At 38.4% G+C, this 17,350-nt stretch overlaps 2 protein-coding genes across 8 annotated transcripts in view; one reads left to right on the top strand and one right to left on the bottom strand.

Annotated features, from left to right (window-relative positions):
* The window catches only part of RSG7 (Regulator of G-protein signaling 7), a 67,279-nt gene extending 65,237 nt beyond the window's left edge, over positions 1 to 2,042 (top strand). For all 4 annotated transcript variants that reach the window (XM_043411633.1, XM_043411632.1, XM_043411634.1 and 1 more), the window contains one exon: positions 42 to 2,042. The gene's annotated coding sequence lies outside the window, so the exon portion shown is untranslated. The remainder of the gene's footprint in view (positions 1 to 41) is intronic.
* Positions 1,949 to 16,979, bottom strand: LOC122406267 (monocarboxylate transporter 13-like). 4 transcript variants are annotated; one of them, XM_043411627.1, is made up of 5 exons: positions 15,662 to 16,979; positions 10,643 to 10,962; positions 10,035 to 10,161; positions 9,243 to 9,422; positions 1,949 to 6,150 (listed from the first exon to the last, which is right to left on the bottom strand). In XM_043411627.1, the coding sequence occupies exons 2-5, from the start codon at positions 10,854 to 10,856 to the stop codon at positions 4,788 to 4,790; spliced, it is 1,884 nt and encodes a 627-aa protein (XP_043267562.1). In that variant the 5' UTR covers positions 10,857 to 10,962; positions 15,662 to 16,979; the 3' UTR covers positions 1,949 to 4,787. The 4 variants fall into 4 exon arrangements, with proteins under 4 accessions (XP_043267562.1, XP_043267565.1, XP_043267563.1 ...); XM_043411630.1 differs by lacking the exon at positions 15,662 to 16,979 and adding an exon at positions 12,544 to 12,954; XM_043411628.1 differs by lacking the exon at positions 15,662 to 16,979 and adding an exon at positions 11,958 to 12,529.
* Positions 16,980 to 17,350: the final 371 nt, after the last annotated feature.

Here is a 17,350-nt window from a genome sequence, read left to right as displayed (position 1 = left end):
AGTTTAACAATCGATGATTTATATTGATTTTCTACTTTCAGGCAACGTTGAGGATCAGAAACTTTGAAGAGCAGTTTCATTCGTCGACGCTTAACCTTCAAAGTGACTCCTTCACACTTTCTTTACCACGTATTTTGCCCACCCAACCAAACGGCCATAAAAAAAAAAAAAATGCATGTACGGGATGGACGGAAAGGGAGAAAGAGAAATTCCTGGATACTTAAAAACCTCAAGACTGGAAGAAAATGGAATGGAAATTGGAGTTACGGAAGATCTCGTTTAATCGAAGAGTGAATATTCATTCGAGCTCCTCCGATGCAATGCAGCAATACGAAAGAGGCAAGAAATCCTGTGGAGAGACGTGTGGAGCAGTATCGATCGCCAAATGAGGAAGAATTATCGGCGCAGAGATCGGCTCGTCGATGGAAATTTGATTGAACCGATCTTCATTCAACGATGAATCAAGTCCCGTTGAGTTTGACATCGGACCGAAAAGATAACGATCAACATTCATCGATTTATCGTCTTCAGGATTTAGAAATTCGCAGCCAAGTCCGAAATTAACGGGAAAAGGTTGTAACGAACGATACGTAGATAAAGATTCGGAGAATAGTTTGCTCTGAAGCAAATGCTCACAGACAATTTTCATTGTTCCGATAAGAGCATTACTTTCTTAATCTTTTCAATTGTTCATGAATTGTTCGCTCAATCACAACCGCTTTTTAAAGGCTCGTTTCTCATTGATTCTCCGCAATAGAAAATTATGGTTACTCATTTTTTTTTTTTACAATTCATCATAGTAAAAGTAAAGTTGACGTTTAGCTGCAGAATGGGAAATGAGCATTTGGAAAATAATCGCGAACATTTATTGGAGGGTAATGAATTTTCATGAAACAACCATCAAGATCGAACGATTTTCTCAATGAAAAGAAATAGGCAAGAGTGTGCTTTTCGATGTATATAGAAGAAAGATTGTTCAATTTTGAGATTTCACAAACCTCCGCAATCTTCGTATTACAAAAAAAAAGCAAAAATCCGAAAGCCTCGATTTGGCAAAGACTATTTAATCATGCGTACATTTGTATAGATACGCAAGAGCGGAGAAGAAAAAGAGATGAAAATCGTAAAATGTCCCCCCGAGCTTGTAAATACGCCCAAAAATTGTGAAAAAATTGTGAAAAAATAATCCCCGGTGCTATTTTATCGAAGGCGCTGACTCACGAAAGTTGAATAATATCAAGATTGAAAAATCTGATCGCACAAATAAGCAATAAATCGCGACAGCGATTTTGAACGTGAGTCTTTCGTCGTGTTCCATGCGAAAGAATCACTTTTGCGTGTTAGATGCGTGTACATATAGACTGGACTGTGCGTGTGTATGCGTGCGTGTATAGAGAAAGTATATCAGAAACTAGTTGACAAATAAAATTAATGCAAAAAGGGAAAAATGACGGATTTGCGATATCAATAGAAACGATTAAGATGAGAAATCGATTTTAAAGAAACATACGCATATACCATAAATATATATATTTTTTTTTAACCAATCAAACTCTGTTTCATGTGGGGAGAGAATTTTTTCAAACGTCTCTTTGATACGCCGTTGCCAGTCCCTAAAAAAGGCATCAACATTACGAAATGTATAGAAGCGAAAAAGGGCGATGAAATAGTATAGAATGGAAAAATGGCGGTTGTACAGTCGCGAGGCAAAAAGCGCTGAAAACACGGTGCCAAACGTAGGATTTGCATCGCGATTTGCATTGAGTAGTTTGAGTAAAAAACGATGAGAAAGAAAAAACAAAGATTAGAATCTTTCAAAATTCGAATTCGCACGATATTTGAAAGTCACGTGCGCGTGTACGTATGAGTGAGCAAATTTTCGCAATGTGAAAATAAAAACACTCGCACTGTATGTGTATAGAGAAGGAAAAGAAGCAGAATATAACGGTTCTTGTAGAAATTATTTTTATGTGATCTCATTATTTGACGATAGAAAATAGCTGATAATTCGAAACATGAAAATAAACGATTTTGTGATCCTAGCAGTTTCTTCATTGAAGAATAGATTCGTTCTTTCGACTTACAAGTAATTATCGACTCGACTCAATATTCCTTCTCGAAGTATCGATTCGTAATAATCGAAAGTATCGCTTTAATTTCCATACAAAAAAGTACATTCATCATTTTTCTACCGTTTCCAAAAATTTTACTTCATATTTTTGATGGATCCAACATTTTAAAAAATCTCTACTCAGTCTAACCGAAACCTACAAACGTTTCGTTCTTCTTTTCTCCATTTTCCTCATCAAAACGGGCATTGAGCATCGTTGAAGTATACCATTTTTATAATACTTTGATTAATTTACTCTTCGAAATATTAATTAATGAATTCTCTTGTGTAAGCAAAGCCAAATCGTTATCATCCTCTTTCTTTCACCGAAGTAAATATTATCGTCGTCGTTTCATATATTCATCCGTATACGTTCTAATACAATTCGTTACTCCATCGTTCTGAATCATTCATGCATTTGTGCGACATAAATATAGGTTTCATCTCTCATCTGCCACGAGGTATTAAATCTGTAATTTTTTCAATCATAGATCGAAAATGAGCTCATCGTCTCATTCTTTCGCATCAAGTACACGAACGCACGTTAGTATACAAAAAAAAATTGAATTCATACTCTAAAAACATAAACTTGATGGTAAGGTCCACGAGGATCATCATTATTTCCGCTTGCCGCCTTACAACTCTTTCAATAATAATAATAATTTTTCTTTCATGTTGCTTTATCGAAAAACAAGGAAAGAACATAAATGTGGTAAACGGCGAGATCGATCGCGGTACACATTTGCGGATAAACAAAAAAAACAATGAAGAAACTACGAAATCATTAACACGCTGCACAAGCAAATTTTTGTACATGTTGAGTCAACATCACTTTCACGAGCATTGTGTTATTGAAATTTGCCGCTCGTGTTTTAACGATTAGCCCCCTTTTCCTAGAAATCCTACGCTCACTGAAATTCGAGTCACAGAGAAAATTAACACTCGTTATATTTTCATGTGTTTTCACTCCTTAATTTTACTTTTGTACATCCTTAAATAATATGACTAGATATAAATACGTAGACAATTTAAGACGAAACGTGTGTGTTTATCAGACTGGTCCTTGATGAGAATCTCGGTGGATCTCTTCGAGACTATCCATCGTGCGAGTCTCAATATTTTCAATGTTTGCAGGACAAATAAACCTCGCTTCTAAGCAGGTTTAATCGTATAAATCGCTCCCGTAAATCGAAGCGACCTTCGGATGTACATTTCTAACCTGATCTTAGAAGTTTTTATGTCGAAAGGCTTCGATATCCTCCTCGTCAAAGACCACCACGACGCACGCGTGACAGTGCAACTTCGATATAAAACTTTCTGTAATCCGTTGCATCTATTTACGCTTTTGCTGCGGCTCCCCAATCGGAAAAAGGTGGCCGGGCCGTGACCCCAAAGTCGTTTTTTTTTTCTTTTCAGCTTGCAACGACACTGAGAAAAAAAAGTCATTGGAGCAACGAAATGTGGCATTACGGGGTGCCAACGAAATACACGATCACAAGATTAAATCGAACGAAAGAGTTTTAGATCAAACTGCAGATTCATTCTCCCCGAAAACATTAATTGCAGTTGAACGAAAAAAAAACTCTTGCAATAACATCGATCGCTATTGAATCAACGATTTTTTTTCCTCAGTGAACATTGAACGTAACGATCCTCGTTCATAGAATCCCTCTTTCGTTGACGAACCGTTGAAAAAGTACACTACGAAGTTTTACCGGATTATTTAGAGTACAGATTTATACTCTCAAGGAAAAAAAAAAGAATTATTTTCTAGGAATTTGCTCGGCGATTAAGTGGAATTTTTCACTTCGATCGGACGTGAGCAATTATCCGTGCTAAATAATTGTGCTTCTCTATACAACACTTTTCTCGTTATCCTGCAGGAATTAACTCGTCAAACGATTTCAACACGGATTCCTCCTACTCGTCCAATCGAACCGTTAATGCGTTTTCTGCTCGTTAAAATCGACTAAATATTTATAAAAATAAGCTATCATTAAGTATTTTTCTAATTGCTCTTCTCCAATAACTGCATACTCGACCATTATGACAGACAATTACGATGAGTCAACGCGATCGAGTGCTTTATTGATGTTTGAGTGCGCGCCTAACACATTCGTCGAATTTTCATCGCAACGCGACGCCTCGGAAAATCGGAAAACTCACATTTGTTTGACACTCGGAGCCACCTCGATTACGAAGCAGCATCGAATCAATCGTTGATAAAGTGATCGGAGGAGGATACACTTTCATTTTTATGGCGTTGCTAAATTCGTGTCGAGGAATAAATCCGTTTGAAAATTTCGAGGTGTCTTTGCCAACGCAATTTCGAAATTCCGAATCTTTCTATTCCTCTAATGGCAATCGAAGAGCCACCGAAAAATTTAACAGAAAAAAGTATAAACTTTTGTTTTGCACTCGTGCATGGAACATGAACGGAATTGACTAAGCATGCAAATTTACATACAAAATAAAAGGAAACATTTACATTGGATACGAAAGGTTCGCGGGGGGGGGGGGGGGGGGGGGGGGAAGAGATGGTGACGCAAATGATGAAAAATGAAGACATGATTTTTTTTCACTATAAAGTGAACGATCAATGAACCGAAATGCATTATTTTAAACGTTTTCAAAATGCGTAGTTTGAAAACGTTTTTGAAAATTTGGTGAAGAATGGTCAAGCGGCTTCGACGTCTTTTTTGTTTCTTTTGATGATCGGTACTGCGGCCCACAGGGCAGTACCGAGAATGAGAATGATTCCTAGTGTCAAAAAAATGGGTTTGTAAGATCCAACCTGTTCGTAAACGAAGCCGCACAAGGGTGGTCCGACGAGTTGTAGAACGCCGTTAACGAACAAGGAAATGCCGTAGGAGGAACTCAATTTTTCTGTACCCAACATGTCGGCGAGAATAACGGTCGTAATGCCGATATACATGCCGGAAGATAAGCCAAAAAGTGCGCAGAAAAAGGAGAGCATAGTATAACTGACGGCCATCGGTAAGAGCGCTAACGCGATGCCACTGAGGCCGAGGCCGCAAACGAAGTAATAATACTTTGGTATGAAATCCATATCGGAGAGTGAGGCACCGCCGATTCTGCCGACGAGGTCAAACGCTGAAACGATCGACAACAATACGGCCGAACGATTTTTGTCGAAGCCCTCGGATATCGCGTAAGACGGTAATAATATCATGAAATTAGTGTTACTTATGGCAGAAGTTGAGTTCGATATGAGAATAACGAGATAAATCGGGTCGGTCAAAACGCTGAAGTCGAAAAAGCTGAGACTCGAGCTGGTCGTACTTTGGGACGAGTCTTCGTCCAGTTTTTTCGAACTATTCATATTGTCCGAATGGACGATCGTCTCTTTGCTGTCGAGCTTATCGTTGCCCCTCGATTTCGTAGGCTGCGTGCGAAATATCCTCTTGAATAATCCAGGAACTCGTGGGCTCAAAGCGATCGGGCCCATGTCGGAGACGATGCTGTGCTGGCGTGACAGATGAAAAGAATTTTCCCTTCCGGTGCTCTTCCGACTCGAATTTCCCCGACTCAACGGTGGCGTGGCTACGAGGCTCGAAGTTATCGGACATTTGGTGTTTCCAGAGGCCTCGATTATCGTTGCAACCGAAGGCTGCGATCCGTCGCTCATCGATTGCTCCGAAGTACTCTCGACTCTCGGCTCCTCCGTATCTTCCGATTTGTCGGACTCTTCCTCGCACCGGTTCGTCCTTTCGTCTTCGATTTCGACGGTGCTGCTCAGTGTCTTTTCCAGATATTTCGATAAATCTGCCAAATGCGAGGACGACGTGCCGGTGCTCGAGTTGCTCGTATCGTGGTGGGGAACAATCGTATTCGGCTCCGGAATGCTCGGTAAACTCATCCGGATTTTCGTCTCGGTCGCTGGCTCGTCCAAGGACATTGCCTCGTTGTCGATTCCTTCGTCAATCGGCACTTCCTTCATGTGTTGTTCGACCGGATGATACAGCAATCCGCACACCAAAGTGTTCAACGTTATTGCACCCATTATCAATACTGCGCCTCTGGGAAAACGAAAAAAAAAAACGTACTTTTTAACACGAACAGGGACCAATTTTTTTCAACGATTTCTCTCAAATTACCTTGGAGGATGTGATTTTTTTATTTATTTTTTATGTAATCCGAGACTCGTTTCAGTGAATAAATGGTCGCATGAAATTTCGATAATGATGCGCCACGTTTTTTTCTTGCATTGCTTATTTTCCTTGTGTCGCGTGTCAACAATTCGTACCGGAAGATCGAACAGGATTTTGTTCGTGCGACTCGTGACACGACGCTGTTATTTTATTATTTTAGTCGTTCGTAAATATCCACGCGATCCGGCTCAATTAATGTTTCTGTATAGAATGCAAAAGCGTCGCGCATACCAACAAACATTTCTTCCAATTGTATTTAAATGTTTCATGGAAATTAGTGGACGTGAGATTTTCACAAATTTCCCCAGATTAAACGTATAACGATGCGAGAAATATTTTCGCTTGAGAATATACATTTTTCAAATTCGCTCATTTTTTTTTCTTAACATTTACGTTAAAGTGTCGTCCATCGCGCCAAACGTCACAACAAAAATGTCATCATCGGTAAACATTTGTTGAATTTTTTTCTATATTTTTTAGAACGCTCTGGTATTGTTAACAAATCAGTTTGCCGCGCGCGGTATCTCGCGCGAGTATTGTTTCATTCATAAAAACATAAATCGATTCTTGTACGAGTTGCTCAGAAACAATTTCTATGATGAAAATAATTTCAATCCGCTGCTCAGATAAAAAGCGCATTGAAAACATTCCAAGCACATTGAATGTGCTAAACGAAAATGTGATTGTCGCGTTCAATTCGAATAGTGAAAAAAAAAAACGATTGAGGCTGAATAACATATACAACAGGGTGATGCAAAAAAAAAGAAAAAAAAAATTTTGATTTAAAAAAAATGTTTAAATAGTGCTCAAGTCACTTTTCGATATTTTCCTGTTTTTTTTTCTCTAATATCGAGAAGCGAATTTTTTTTTTGTTCTCATAGCAGAAAGTGTTAGTGCTCCATGGAATCATAAATCTAATAGAATTTTGTCACTCTCCAAAAAATTCCTTCCACATAAGAAGGGGTAAAAGTATTCTGCAAAAATAGTTTTTAAAAATTTTGTCTAATTCCAAATTCTCTATTTCAAAGTCGTTTCACCGTAGAAGACGTTATAATTTGGGAATTTTTTATAAAAATTAACTAGTAATGTTGCTTGGCAACGATCCATGACAACGAATAAACAAAACCATGGCAACGAATAGAGGCTTCAAATTTCGATATATCGAAATGTCTTTTTTAAGAAAGGAATTAGTAAAATATTTTGACTGAATTTTGATGAAAAATAAATGGAGGCTAGTGAATGCAAAATCGCAAAAATTTTTAGTTTCAAACTGTTTGTGTGCAATCAAACTATCTGAGTTTGTACAGGATGGCAACTTTGTACAATAGACCTATTTCGATCTTGTTAATTTAATTTTTTTTTTATATCCGCAAAAATTACGAAACCGATTTTGGAAGTTTGATGAAAAATATTTGCGATTTTGCATTCATTAGTTTACATTTTTTTCTAACTGAACTCGGTCAAAATATTTTACTAATTTTTGTAACGCACGAGAAAACTAGAAAATTCCCAAATTTTAACGTCTTCTACGGTCTACGGATCAGACCTTGAAATGAAGAATTTGAATTCGGCGAGACACAGTTTTATTTGGCATGTTGCCATTTTTGTACGAGGCCTTAGCAAGTTATATATATCTGTATAAAAAATACAGGAAATGTGTAATCAATCGCTTGAGAAAACGCAAAAATATTTGTGATAAAATGTAATTTTGAAAAATAATGTTTTTGCAAAGTAAATTCACCCCTTCTTTTGGAAGGACGACAAAAATTGCCATTTGTAGCCACGCATATTTGATCTCATGATTTATAGCTAAATATACGGGATATTCTATATCAAGTGGACCACTCTATTATTTTACAATCTCAAAATGACTTCATAAAATTTTACTGTGTCGTTTGAAGTGCCGGAAACATCTATGAATAATTTCAAATTTGTGACTGCTCAATTTTACCCACAGTTTTTGTTTTTCCGTTTTTTTTTCTCGATTCTCTGTGTGTTGAAAACTAATGATTACATTTAAAATATAAAGAAATTAAATTTTGGTTTTTGCACATACTTCCTAATTTTTTCATTGACAGAGACGCTTTTTAGATAACTGAAAATTCCAGAGGTTTTTGTTTTGCCTATCTACAAACCACAAAAAAAATGACGTGATGGCAAATCAGTATGTAACACACTATTTTTCGTATAGATCATTGTAATCAGTGACCCACCCTGATCTTATCAATTTTTTATTGTCGAAATAACGTTTCGATCATTTGTAATTTTTTACTGTACCATTTCTGAAAAACCTATCTGAATCGAAATATTTTTTTCACTCAACCCCTTATAAAATATTAAATATTTGATATAAAAAATAAAAAAATTAAAAAAAAATGTGTATAAAAAAGAAAAAATATGAAGAATAATTTTGCCACGATAAAACTAATCTCAAAAATAGTTAAACTGCTTAAAGTTTCTTAGAGGATTTTTTGAAAAAAATTAAAATTGTCCCTCCCATTGAAATTGACATTTTATTGCTTCACGCCGAAGAACAATAAAAACCCAACATTCCAAAATAAAACAAAAACTTATTTCGGTCCATTATTCCCAAAGTTACGAAGGTTAAAAAAAATAAGGTATTCCATTTGATATAGAATATCCTATACATAAAAAAAAGAAATAAATTATACGAAGTAGCTTTAAAATTATTGTGAGAGTGACAAAATTTCATTAGATTTATGAGCCCATGGAGTACCGACGCTTTCTGCAATGAGAGCAAAAAAAAATAATTTTGCTCCGCGATTTCCGAGGAAAAACCGGAAAAGCGGTTTGAGCACTATCTAAATTTGTTTTTTAATCCGAAATTTTGAAAAAATGACTTTTTTTTTATGTACCAATGGTTTCCATTGGAGTTTCGAGAAAAAATAATATCGATTTTTTTGCATCATCCTAATGTACAATATAAATAAAGTTCTGACCTATGACCAAATTGATCGAGAAGATACTGAAGAAAGAGCGGCAGGACGATGGTACCGATGGCGCTCCCAGAAATGCAGAGCCCATTGGCGAAGCCTCGCAATCTTTCAAAGTACGATGTGACGATGTAAACCGTAGGTGGAAACGTCAATCCAGCGCCAATTCCAACCATGATCCCGTAGCTAAATTGGTAAATGAGAAGAGCGTATGAAAAACGATGACATTTGTTGATTTGGATCGTTAACGTAGACACTTTAATGGCCGGGTATCGTTATATACGCGCGAAAGTGGCAAAAGTTGAATGACGCAGTTGAAAAGAACAACAAAATAGTTTGACGATCGCGAATACGAGAGAAATAAGCGCGCGAGATGCGAAACGAGAAATGGAAAAATTCGTAGACGCTAAGAAAAAAATTTATGACATCCTGAAACGATAAGAAAAATGATATATTCGTGTAAAACAATTGCTTTTTTTAAATAACTTTTATCATATACTCTTTACTTTACTATTAGTCGGAATTTTTTAATTCCTACGTCATTTCTCGGTACCGTAAAATTTCAACGATAACGCACGAAATCTCTCTGCGATAATAAAAAGTCAATAATGATTTTTTTTTTCAAGTCGCAATTAGCACGATCGAACGAAGAAAAATTCCACTGCGCCGTAGGAATTTATTGGTCTACCAAATATCGCGCGATTGCCATTCGCAATATCGCAATACGGTATAAATATATTCTACCGCGACCAAAATATTGTCGTTTTACATATTATATACGACAAAAACGGTACTCACCTGACATAAAGATATGAGACGGACGTTGCAAAGTAGCTCAACATCATTCCCGAAGCGGCAAAGGCACCGCCGATTACGGTTACCGTTTTATACGAGTACTTCATCGAGAGGACACTCGAGAGAGGGCCTTTTTTCAATAACACGCATAAAAACAAAGTTTCAATTTGAAAAAAATTCAAATGCGCCGTCGGGAGGTTGAGAAAAAAGACCGCGAAAGAGGAAAGAGCAAGAAGAAAGTGATTTTTTTTTTCGTCAATTTGAAACAAAGTTAAATTGTCATTTCCGCGGAATACATTATCGCGCCAGAAAGAAAAATCGAAGCGCTCAAAAGTGCTGGATATTTTGCAAATTAATGGAAATTCAAGAGCGTCGTTGATTCATTGGTTCGTAAAAATGATTGGTTTACGTTCGAAATGAAAATTCCCGCAATTAAAATCGTTGGCGGGTCGGCTAATCGAGTAATTTACTCGTAAAATCGTTGACGCGAGCTCGAATGAGAAAAATCGATTGTTTATAGTGTCATAAAAGCAAGCGATTCGCGAATGAAACGGAAAATAGTAGGCAGTAAAAGGGACGAATGTTTATAATGTTATAATTTGCGAACTTACCGAGAGAACTGTACAGGAAGTAACACAGGGCTGGCATCCACGAGGCCGCGGTCGGCGAAGCCTTGAATACTTGAAGAAACTCGGGGAAGAGGACCCCGAAGGACTTTACCGTACCCGGTATCAAGAAGTTAACGACCAACGCGGAAAACAGAATGATCCAACCCCATCCACCATCGGGCGGAACCAGTTTCGTTTTCACCATTTTTGCCGTCATTTTTAATCGCTATCTTTCCTCTTTCGTCTCAAGGGCTCTTCCAACTAAATTGTCCTCTTATCGAAAGTAAATTCGTTATTCACGCGGTCCTTCGTGATCTCTCAGCCTGAAATATGAAATTTAAACGAAACCACTTTTTATTACAATCCTAATGAAAGATCGAGATTAAAGAAAATGTCAAAATATTGTTTTCAATCGCGCACTTATTTGAAGAAAAATTAAAAAACAAAAAATACCACTGCGGGAAGATTTTTTTTTTCTGCCAATTCCAAACCCATTTCTCAATGCATTGAACTCGTATATATCGAATTAGTAAGAAATCCGTGATTTATCGGACGATTTTTCGATAAAACGGAATAACGAAACTCGCCAGATCAATGCACGAAGAATGCCGGTACGAACTAAAGTTTTTAAGGGGGAAATCACATTGGGAGGTTCAAAAAATCTGTTTTTTTTTTTTTTAATGAATCGTTAGCTCAACTACCCAAAAATACTCTGTCAAAATTTCATAGCTAAATTCGCATTCGTTTGGATTTTATGAACATAGAACCGAGTGGACATCGCGAGGACAGGCTCGAGCGCGCAGATAGGGCTGAGCACTACCTCAGCAGGTAGTCTGACCCGCAAAACGAAGCTTATGAGGAGGAAGAAGATATGGCAGATTAATCGGTAAGCATTTTACATTATTGTTAACTTCCTTGAATTTCTAGTTTCCGAGAAACGCGTTTATTTCATTTCAAACGCGTTTATCTCGAAATGACTTTTCTCACATTTGCGAGCAGTCCAACTCGAGAAGTATCGAACCGATAATTATGAAAATTGATACTATGATTTTTTATAAAATGACGAATTATATGAACCAACTTGTGAGATGATTGCCAAGATTTAAAGGGTATTTTTCTTTGCATAATTAGAGAAAAAGGTCATGAAAATCGAAATAAACTCTTCCAACGTCTGGAAATTTTTTAATTTTCATTATTTTCACCTGTATTGAGGCTCATATTTTTATAAATTAAGTTATCAATGTAAAATCAAAACCTTTTTGATATCGGATGAAAATCGGAATGGCTGCACTGCATGCAACTGGAAAACTATACTCACATAACCTTCAGCAGACATCGCAGCACAACTTTGTTATTTTTGGCTGAGTTTATTAAAAAAAAAAAAATCCCAAAAAGTGTTGGAAATATGAATGAAATGGTGTGAAAATTTCATTGAATTCTAGTTAATTCTCCCCACTAAAAAAAAATCCCAAAAAATCAGTGTCCTATCGCGGTTTCCCCTCTTATTGCGCGCAGAGAAAAAAATCGATCGTTTTTCGGCTCGTACATATATAAGGCAGATTGAGAACTTGAAAATTTTCAGCTATTCCGAGGTGTATCGTGGATGTATAATATTTGAGCAACACAGACTACCCGACGGTTTCCATATTGTAGCTTATCGGTCGGATTTACGAAACGTTAAACTGGTCAGTCACGTATACGCTTCTCGTAAATGACGCAAACGAAAACTCGTAAAATAGGTAGACACTTTGAATGATTAGCGAGAGAAATAACAAACTGGGACGTTGAAACGGTCGGAGCGAGGCAGCAGGTAAACCGCGAATACTTTCAAAATATTCGTGTACGAATATTAGTTGAGAAATTCATGAAAATATAAATTCCGCCCCACTTTGCAAAAAACCCACTGAATTCCGCGTATAAGCGTTGTTGCCTTGACAATAGTTGTTCGAAATCGGTTGATCTTTTCCTCCGCATCTCCGTGCATGGATTCTGTGCTCCTAAATCACTTTATAGCTCCAAGCATAACGATATTTTAATGATTATTCGTCGTTATACAACCGACTTAATACTCGCGCACCGCGCCAATGCGTTTTGTATATACACATAAATAAAAGTAAAGTGATCGGTTATATATTGGTGCGAGGGTCACAAGTTAACTGGACATATCGACGGAGACAACCTCTCCGGTTCGACGATCTAACGGTATCGCGCTTATTTATATCCAGACATCCAGCTGCGTATATAGATCCTCGGAATACCGGGGTTGTGCGTAGAAAAAAGACAATCGCGGACTCTACGAAACCGTGTATTTTTCACAACATCGAGTCATTATCGTTCCTCGAAATTTCATCACACTTTCATTTCAATGGCTGCGCTTGTATTTGTAATACATCGTATACTTAACAGTTCATAAAAGCAACAACAAAACAATTATAATCGCCGGATTTGGACGGCAGTAAAGGCACCGAGTTTGGATGAATGTTTTGACACCGCGATAACGATCGCCTCGCCAAATGTCAACGTGACCTGATATTTATTTCACTTCGATAGGAATGCTCGGGACGATGCCGCGAGCTTCTGTATTTTGGCACACACCGGAGTGATATATTATATTTGGTGAGCCTGCGGTGAGAAAAGGCACGACGCCTCGTACATACAAAGATTTTATTAGCATGATTAAGAGCCAGAAGTGTGGCAGTCTATAAAAAAAGGAGGCGAGACCGAGCCCACGAAACGTCACGCGTGATTATCTCGGAGATTCCCTTGGAATCATGAAATCAAATATTGTATGACAACATGCACATATTTGCGAATCTCGCGATGATTTAATTTCTGCTTATTCGAGGGGGAGACACGCAGCAGCGAGAATGGGCCGCGAGTGGACCCAAATTGTGCGCGCACTTTGCTCCTCGCTCCACGCCCTCCTTCCTTCATCCACCACTCGATTTTTTCAATGTTAATTCAATAATTATGCAAAGTCTACGATGAGATAGCGATATTTTATCATTTTGACTATTCTGTCAATTCTGACTTCCGGTGTAACGTCAACCTCTCAGCTGTCGACGAGCGCTCAACGCGCGTCCTCGAGCAACTTTTTTGTTTCTCGATCTTCGAGCCAACTGTGTAGCGCGTCTCTATCAAGTATTTGCGTCATGAACCGAGCACTCGAAAGTGAAAAGAAACTTTGTCTATTTCTTTTGTACTTTATTCCGGCCCCCTCGGAATTGCGGTGGCGCGGAATCACCGCTGCGATCCATTACTTTTTTCGATCACTCTCCGATCACCCTCGGCCTAAACGGGGCTTTAGTGCGCTCGCGCGCAATGAATCTTGGCCGATTTAACAATAAGATCGAAACGACGGCGCGTAAAAAGTGCTCTTAAACAAGCCGGAGTGCGAACTATCGAGCTGCGAGAGCAATAAAGTTCAATCAACTTTAGACCGTTTTCCGAAAGTGCGATTATTCGAATCGATTTTTGTCACCCCTGCTTCGCAATTATTGTTTCGGATTGGCAAAACATTCCGCGATTTTCGTAGTGAAGTGAGAAAAAATTGAGGTTATTCCACTGCGGAAGCATGTGCGGGGGACGAAAAAAGGTTTGTGTACCTCGACAATGTCACCTCGGGCGAGAGATCTGGTACGAAGCAGAGTCACCCCGTGATACGCGTTGACTGTGACTTGACTGATTAATCAACCTCTCACGTCGCGTTCCTCGATCTCTCACGAGTATAATTGCCTTTCTCGTTTTAATCCCCCGGCAGCCACAAATAAGCGCATACACTCACGATCTTTTCGAGTATTTTTACCTTCCTGTTTGTTCAGGCACTTTCTTAGATTTATATATTTAACAATCGCGAGCGAACGTTTTCTACCACCCAAAAGATTTAGTACAGATATAAATCACGGAGGCGCCTTTTATTGAGGTTTCTATCGAACCATCGCATCAAATATTTTTCACATTTTTATCGTGCACAAAGCTACGTGTCCGCATTTAATAAGAATCGTGTGTATACGAGATAAAACAACGAGAATTATATTTCATTCCAAACTATTCAGATTCGTCGGTTTAAACGAAATCTCATAAAATAGTGTTAAACGAGCCTGCTCGCAAAAGTTTATAGAACACTTTTTTCCAATGTTCAGAACTATGAGTATATAGGAATAGCGAAGAAGATTCGTGTCACGATAAACGCGCATCGTCGAAGCGTAAAACTCAAAGATTTTTCTTTCCTCGACTTTTTCGCAAATTGATGATCGCTCGCGACTAGATCGAGTCGATACATCGAATGAAAAATTTTGAAAGGTTTATTGAAAAAAAGGATTCGATAATAATTTTCTCATATGGTTTATATCGACTGGAATTAATAATTATCCGCATTTTGTTCCAATGAATATTTATGCCCGCAGATTAATGTGTTTTGAATGAAAGTTTTTTGTAGTACGCGTGACTCACCGGACGATTGCCAGCTGACTGGCATCTTCCGTGGCAGTATTTATAATTCATTTCATTAATTGGACCTCGCCAAGGATACTCCCGCAGAGCCAGTTTTTATGGGCGAATAAAAAAACACTCATTCACTATATATTTATACCGATCCTCGGAAATTTAAATCTCTCCAAATCGACAATTTCTACGTTTACTATAATATAGAAATCCTCGATGATCTCAAGGGGCTTGTGAAGAACTTTCATAAAGATTTCGAATGCGGACGCGAATATTAAACGGTTTGGAAACAAAGTGACTAAATTCGACATTATTTCATGTCGCTCGCCACGATTCGTTGGATGAAATTAATTCTCTCGGTACGGCGGGTTTCGTTTTCTTAATTTTCGTCCCCGATCTCCGAGAATACCATTTTTGCGCATCGTTACTCGAAAGTGAGGACGATCAAGGGGGGGACAAGGAAAATCGAGGTTTCATCCTAAGACGAAATGACGAAAACTTGATAGTTGCATAACGTTAAGAATGTTTTATTGAAAATAAAAGAAGATAGATGTATGAGAAAATAAAGTGTTTACTGACCTGGCGCCAGAAACTTGTTGCCGTCGAGAGAAAAACCTCCAGAAGTCTCGTGGTTAAGACGAAATTATCGCGAGGAAGCTGTTTCGTGAGATTCTCGCAGGCTCGATGGGTTATTGAATTGGAGAAAAATAAAAAGGAATCACGATAGGTGCCGAAAAACTGGAGAATCCGGTATATCGTTTGTCCGGTCGGGATTCTCCCGGCCGGGGTTGGAGTACCTTCCTCGCGAGCGTTGACTTGAAACGCTGAGGGCTCAACCACCTGTGGTCCAGACTGGTGTCTTCCACCGGAGCTTGACTCCCTCGTTCGTGGCTCTCTGAAAACTCGTTCCCCCTCGTTCCAGCTCGTGTGAGGCTTCTTCTTATTCTTTCTCTCTCTCCTTCTTCTCTTCTTCGTATTCTTCCTGTTCTGATTCTTCGTGCGCTTCTTATTCCCTCAACCGCTTTTGCCTTCTTGTTTGCTTCGCCCTTACGGGTCCTTATATCGCTCCTGCTTATTTTCTCACCTCGTCAAAGCTCCTTCCTCTTTTTCTTCTCGTATTTCTTTTATTTTTTTTCTTTTTTTTTCTTCCTCTTCCTCAAATTTTTCCACTCCCAGCTTCTTATTTCTTTCCTCTTTTCTTCCTGATATTTTCTCCGCGAAAATCTACAGTTGGACGCGTAGAAAATCGTATTTCTCGCCCGTTTATATTCAACGTCCACCCATCATTATCGCACGATCAACTTTCCAACAATAACAACAACAACAACGACAACAAAAACAACAAAAACAACAACAGCAACAACGACGACGACGACGACGACGGGAACAACGATTATAGTTTAATCTCAAAACGAAACTTTGGTCTCTTTGTACTCGGTAGAAAAAAACGGTGAAAAAAAACGTTATTTTATCACAATAATAGTAAAAGCCCGATGTACGTCGTCCCGTGTCGAGCGAGAAAAGACCTCCGAGACCTCCGAGTTATAACGCGAGCCAAAGACCCGACGACTTCTGTGTATGCCCGTTGCCGATATTGCATCGAACTGTTCAAAAGGATGGGAGATTCGTCTCTTTCGACGCTGGTGGAGTTCGTTCCACCACGCACGAGGTTTTACCACCACCTATTTTAACCACCAACCACAGAAAACGAGACACCGATCACGACGACGTGATCGAACGGCGAGAAAAAAGAACTACGATTAACTACGCACTCGTAGATTTGTACGTGTACCAATTATTTATTGATGCAGGTGTAGGTATTTTAGAGTTGGTGCCAGACGGGCGTACCGAGAATGCGTAAGCTTATTTTATTCCAAGTTTAACATGGACGGGGGATAAGTATCGAATCTCTTTCATCAGATTCTCATTAAGGTAACTCCTGTACTGCATGCTAGTCAAATGAGTGCTAAATTTTCAAAACGCTTTTAGACCAAGTTTAACCTACCGATTACATGTATTTTTAGTGGATTTGTGTTACAACATATCTCATTAAGATGTAAAAATATTGAAAACTCTAGTTTTGCAAAACCATCAACTGATGAATGCAAATTTCCACGCTGGCACATTTTCACTGGTATTTTTCAAAGAATTATCTGCCTCTTTTCATCGATTTTATTGCAACAAGTCTCATTTTGTTCGTCAACTGGTCCTCTATGAATCCACCATGTAGTTGTTTTTTTAACTAGGTCGTTTCACTGTTGCAGCTAA

Source organism: Venturia canescens, chromosome 2, assembly GCF_019457755.1.
Source record: "Venturia canescens isolate UGA chromosome 2, ASM1945775v1, whole genome shotgun sequence".
NCBI classification, from domain to species: Eukaryota; Metazoa; Arthropoda; class Insecta; order Hymenoptera; family Ichneumonidae; genus Venturia; species Venturia canescens.
The sequence above is the reverse complement of the archived record's forward strand: the minus strand, read 5'-3'. Positions and strand labels throughout refer to the sequence as shown.

Coding starts and splice junctions, on each gene's coding strand:
- LOC122406267 (XM_043411627.1), bottom strand. CDS start 10,856: ATGACGGCAAAAATGGTGAAAACGAAACTGGTTCCGCCCGATGGTGGA. Junction 10,162..10,642: donor CTTCCTGTACAGTTCTCTCG/GTAAGTTCGCAA, acceptor TATTGAAAAAAG/GCCCTCTCTCGAGTGTCCTC. Junction 6,151..9,242: donor CTCGATCAATTTGGTCATAG/GTCAGAACTTTA, acceptor TCGTTTTCCCAG/AGGCGCAGTATTGATAATGG.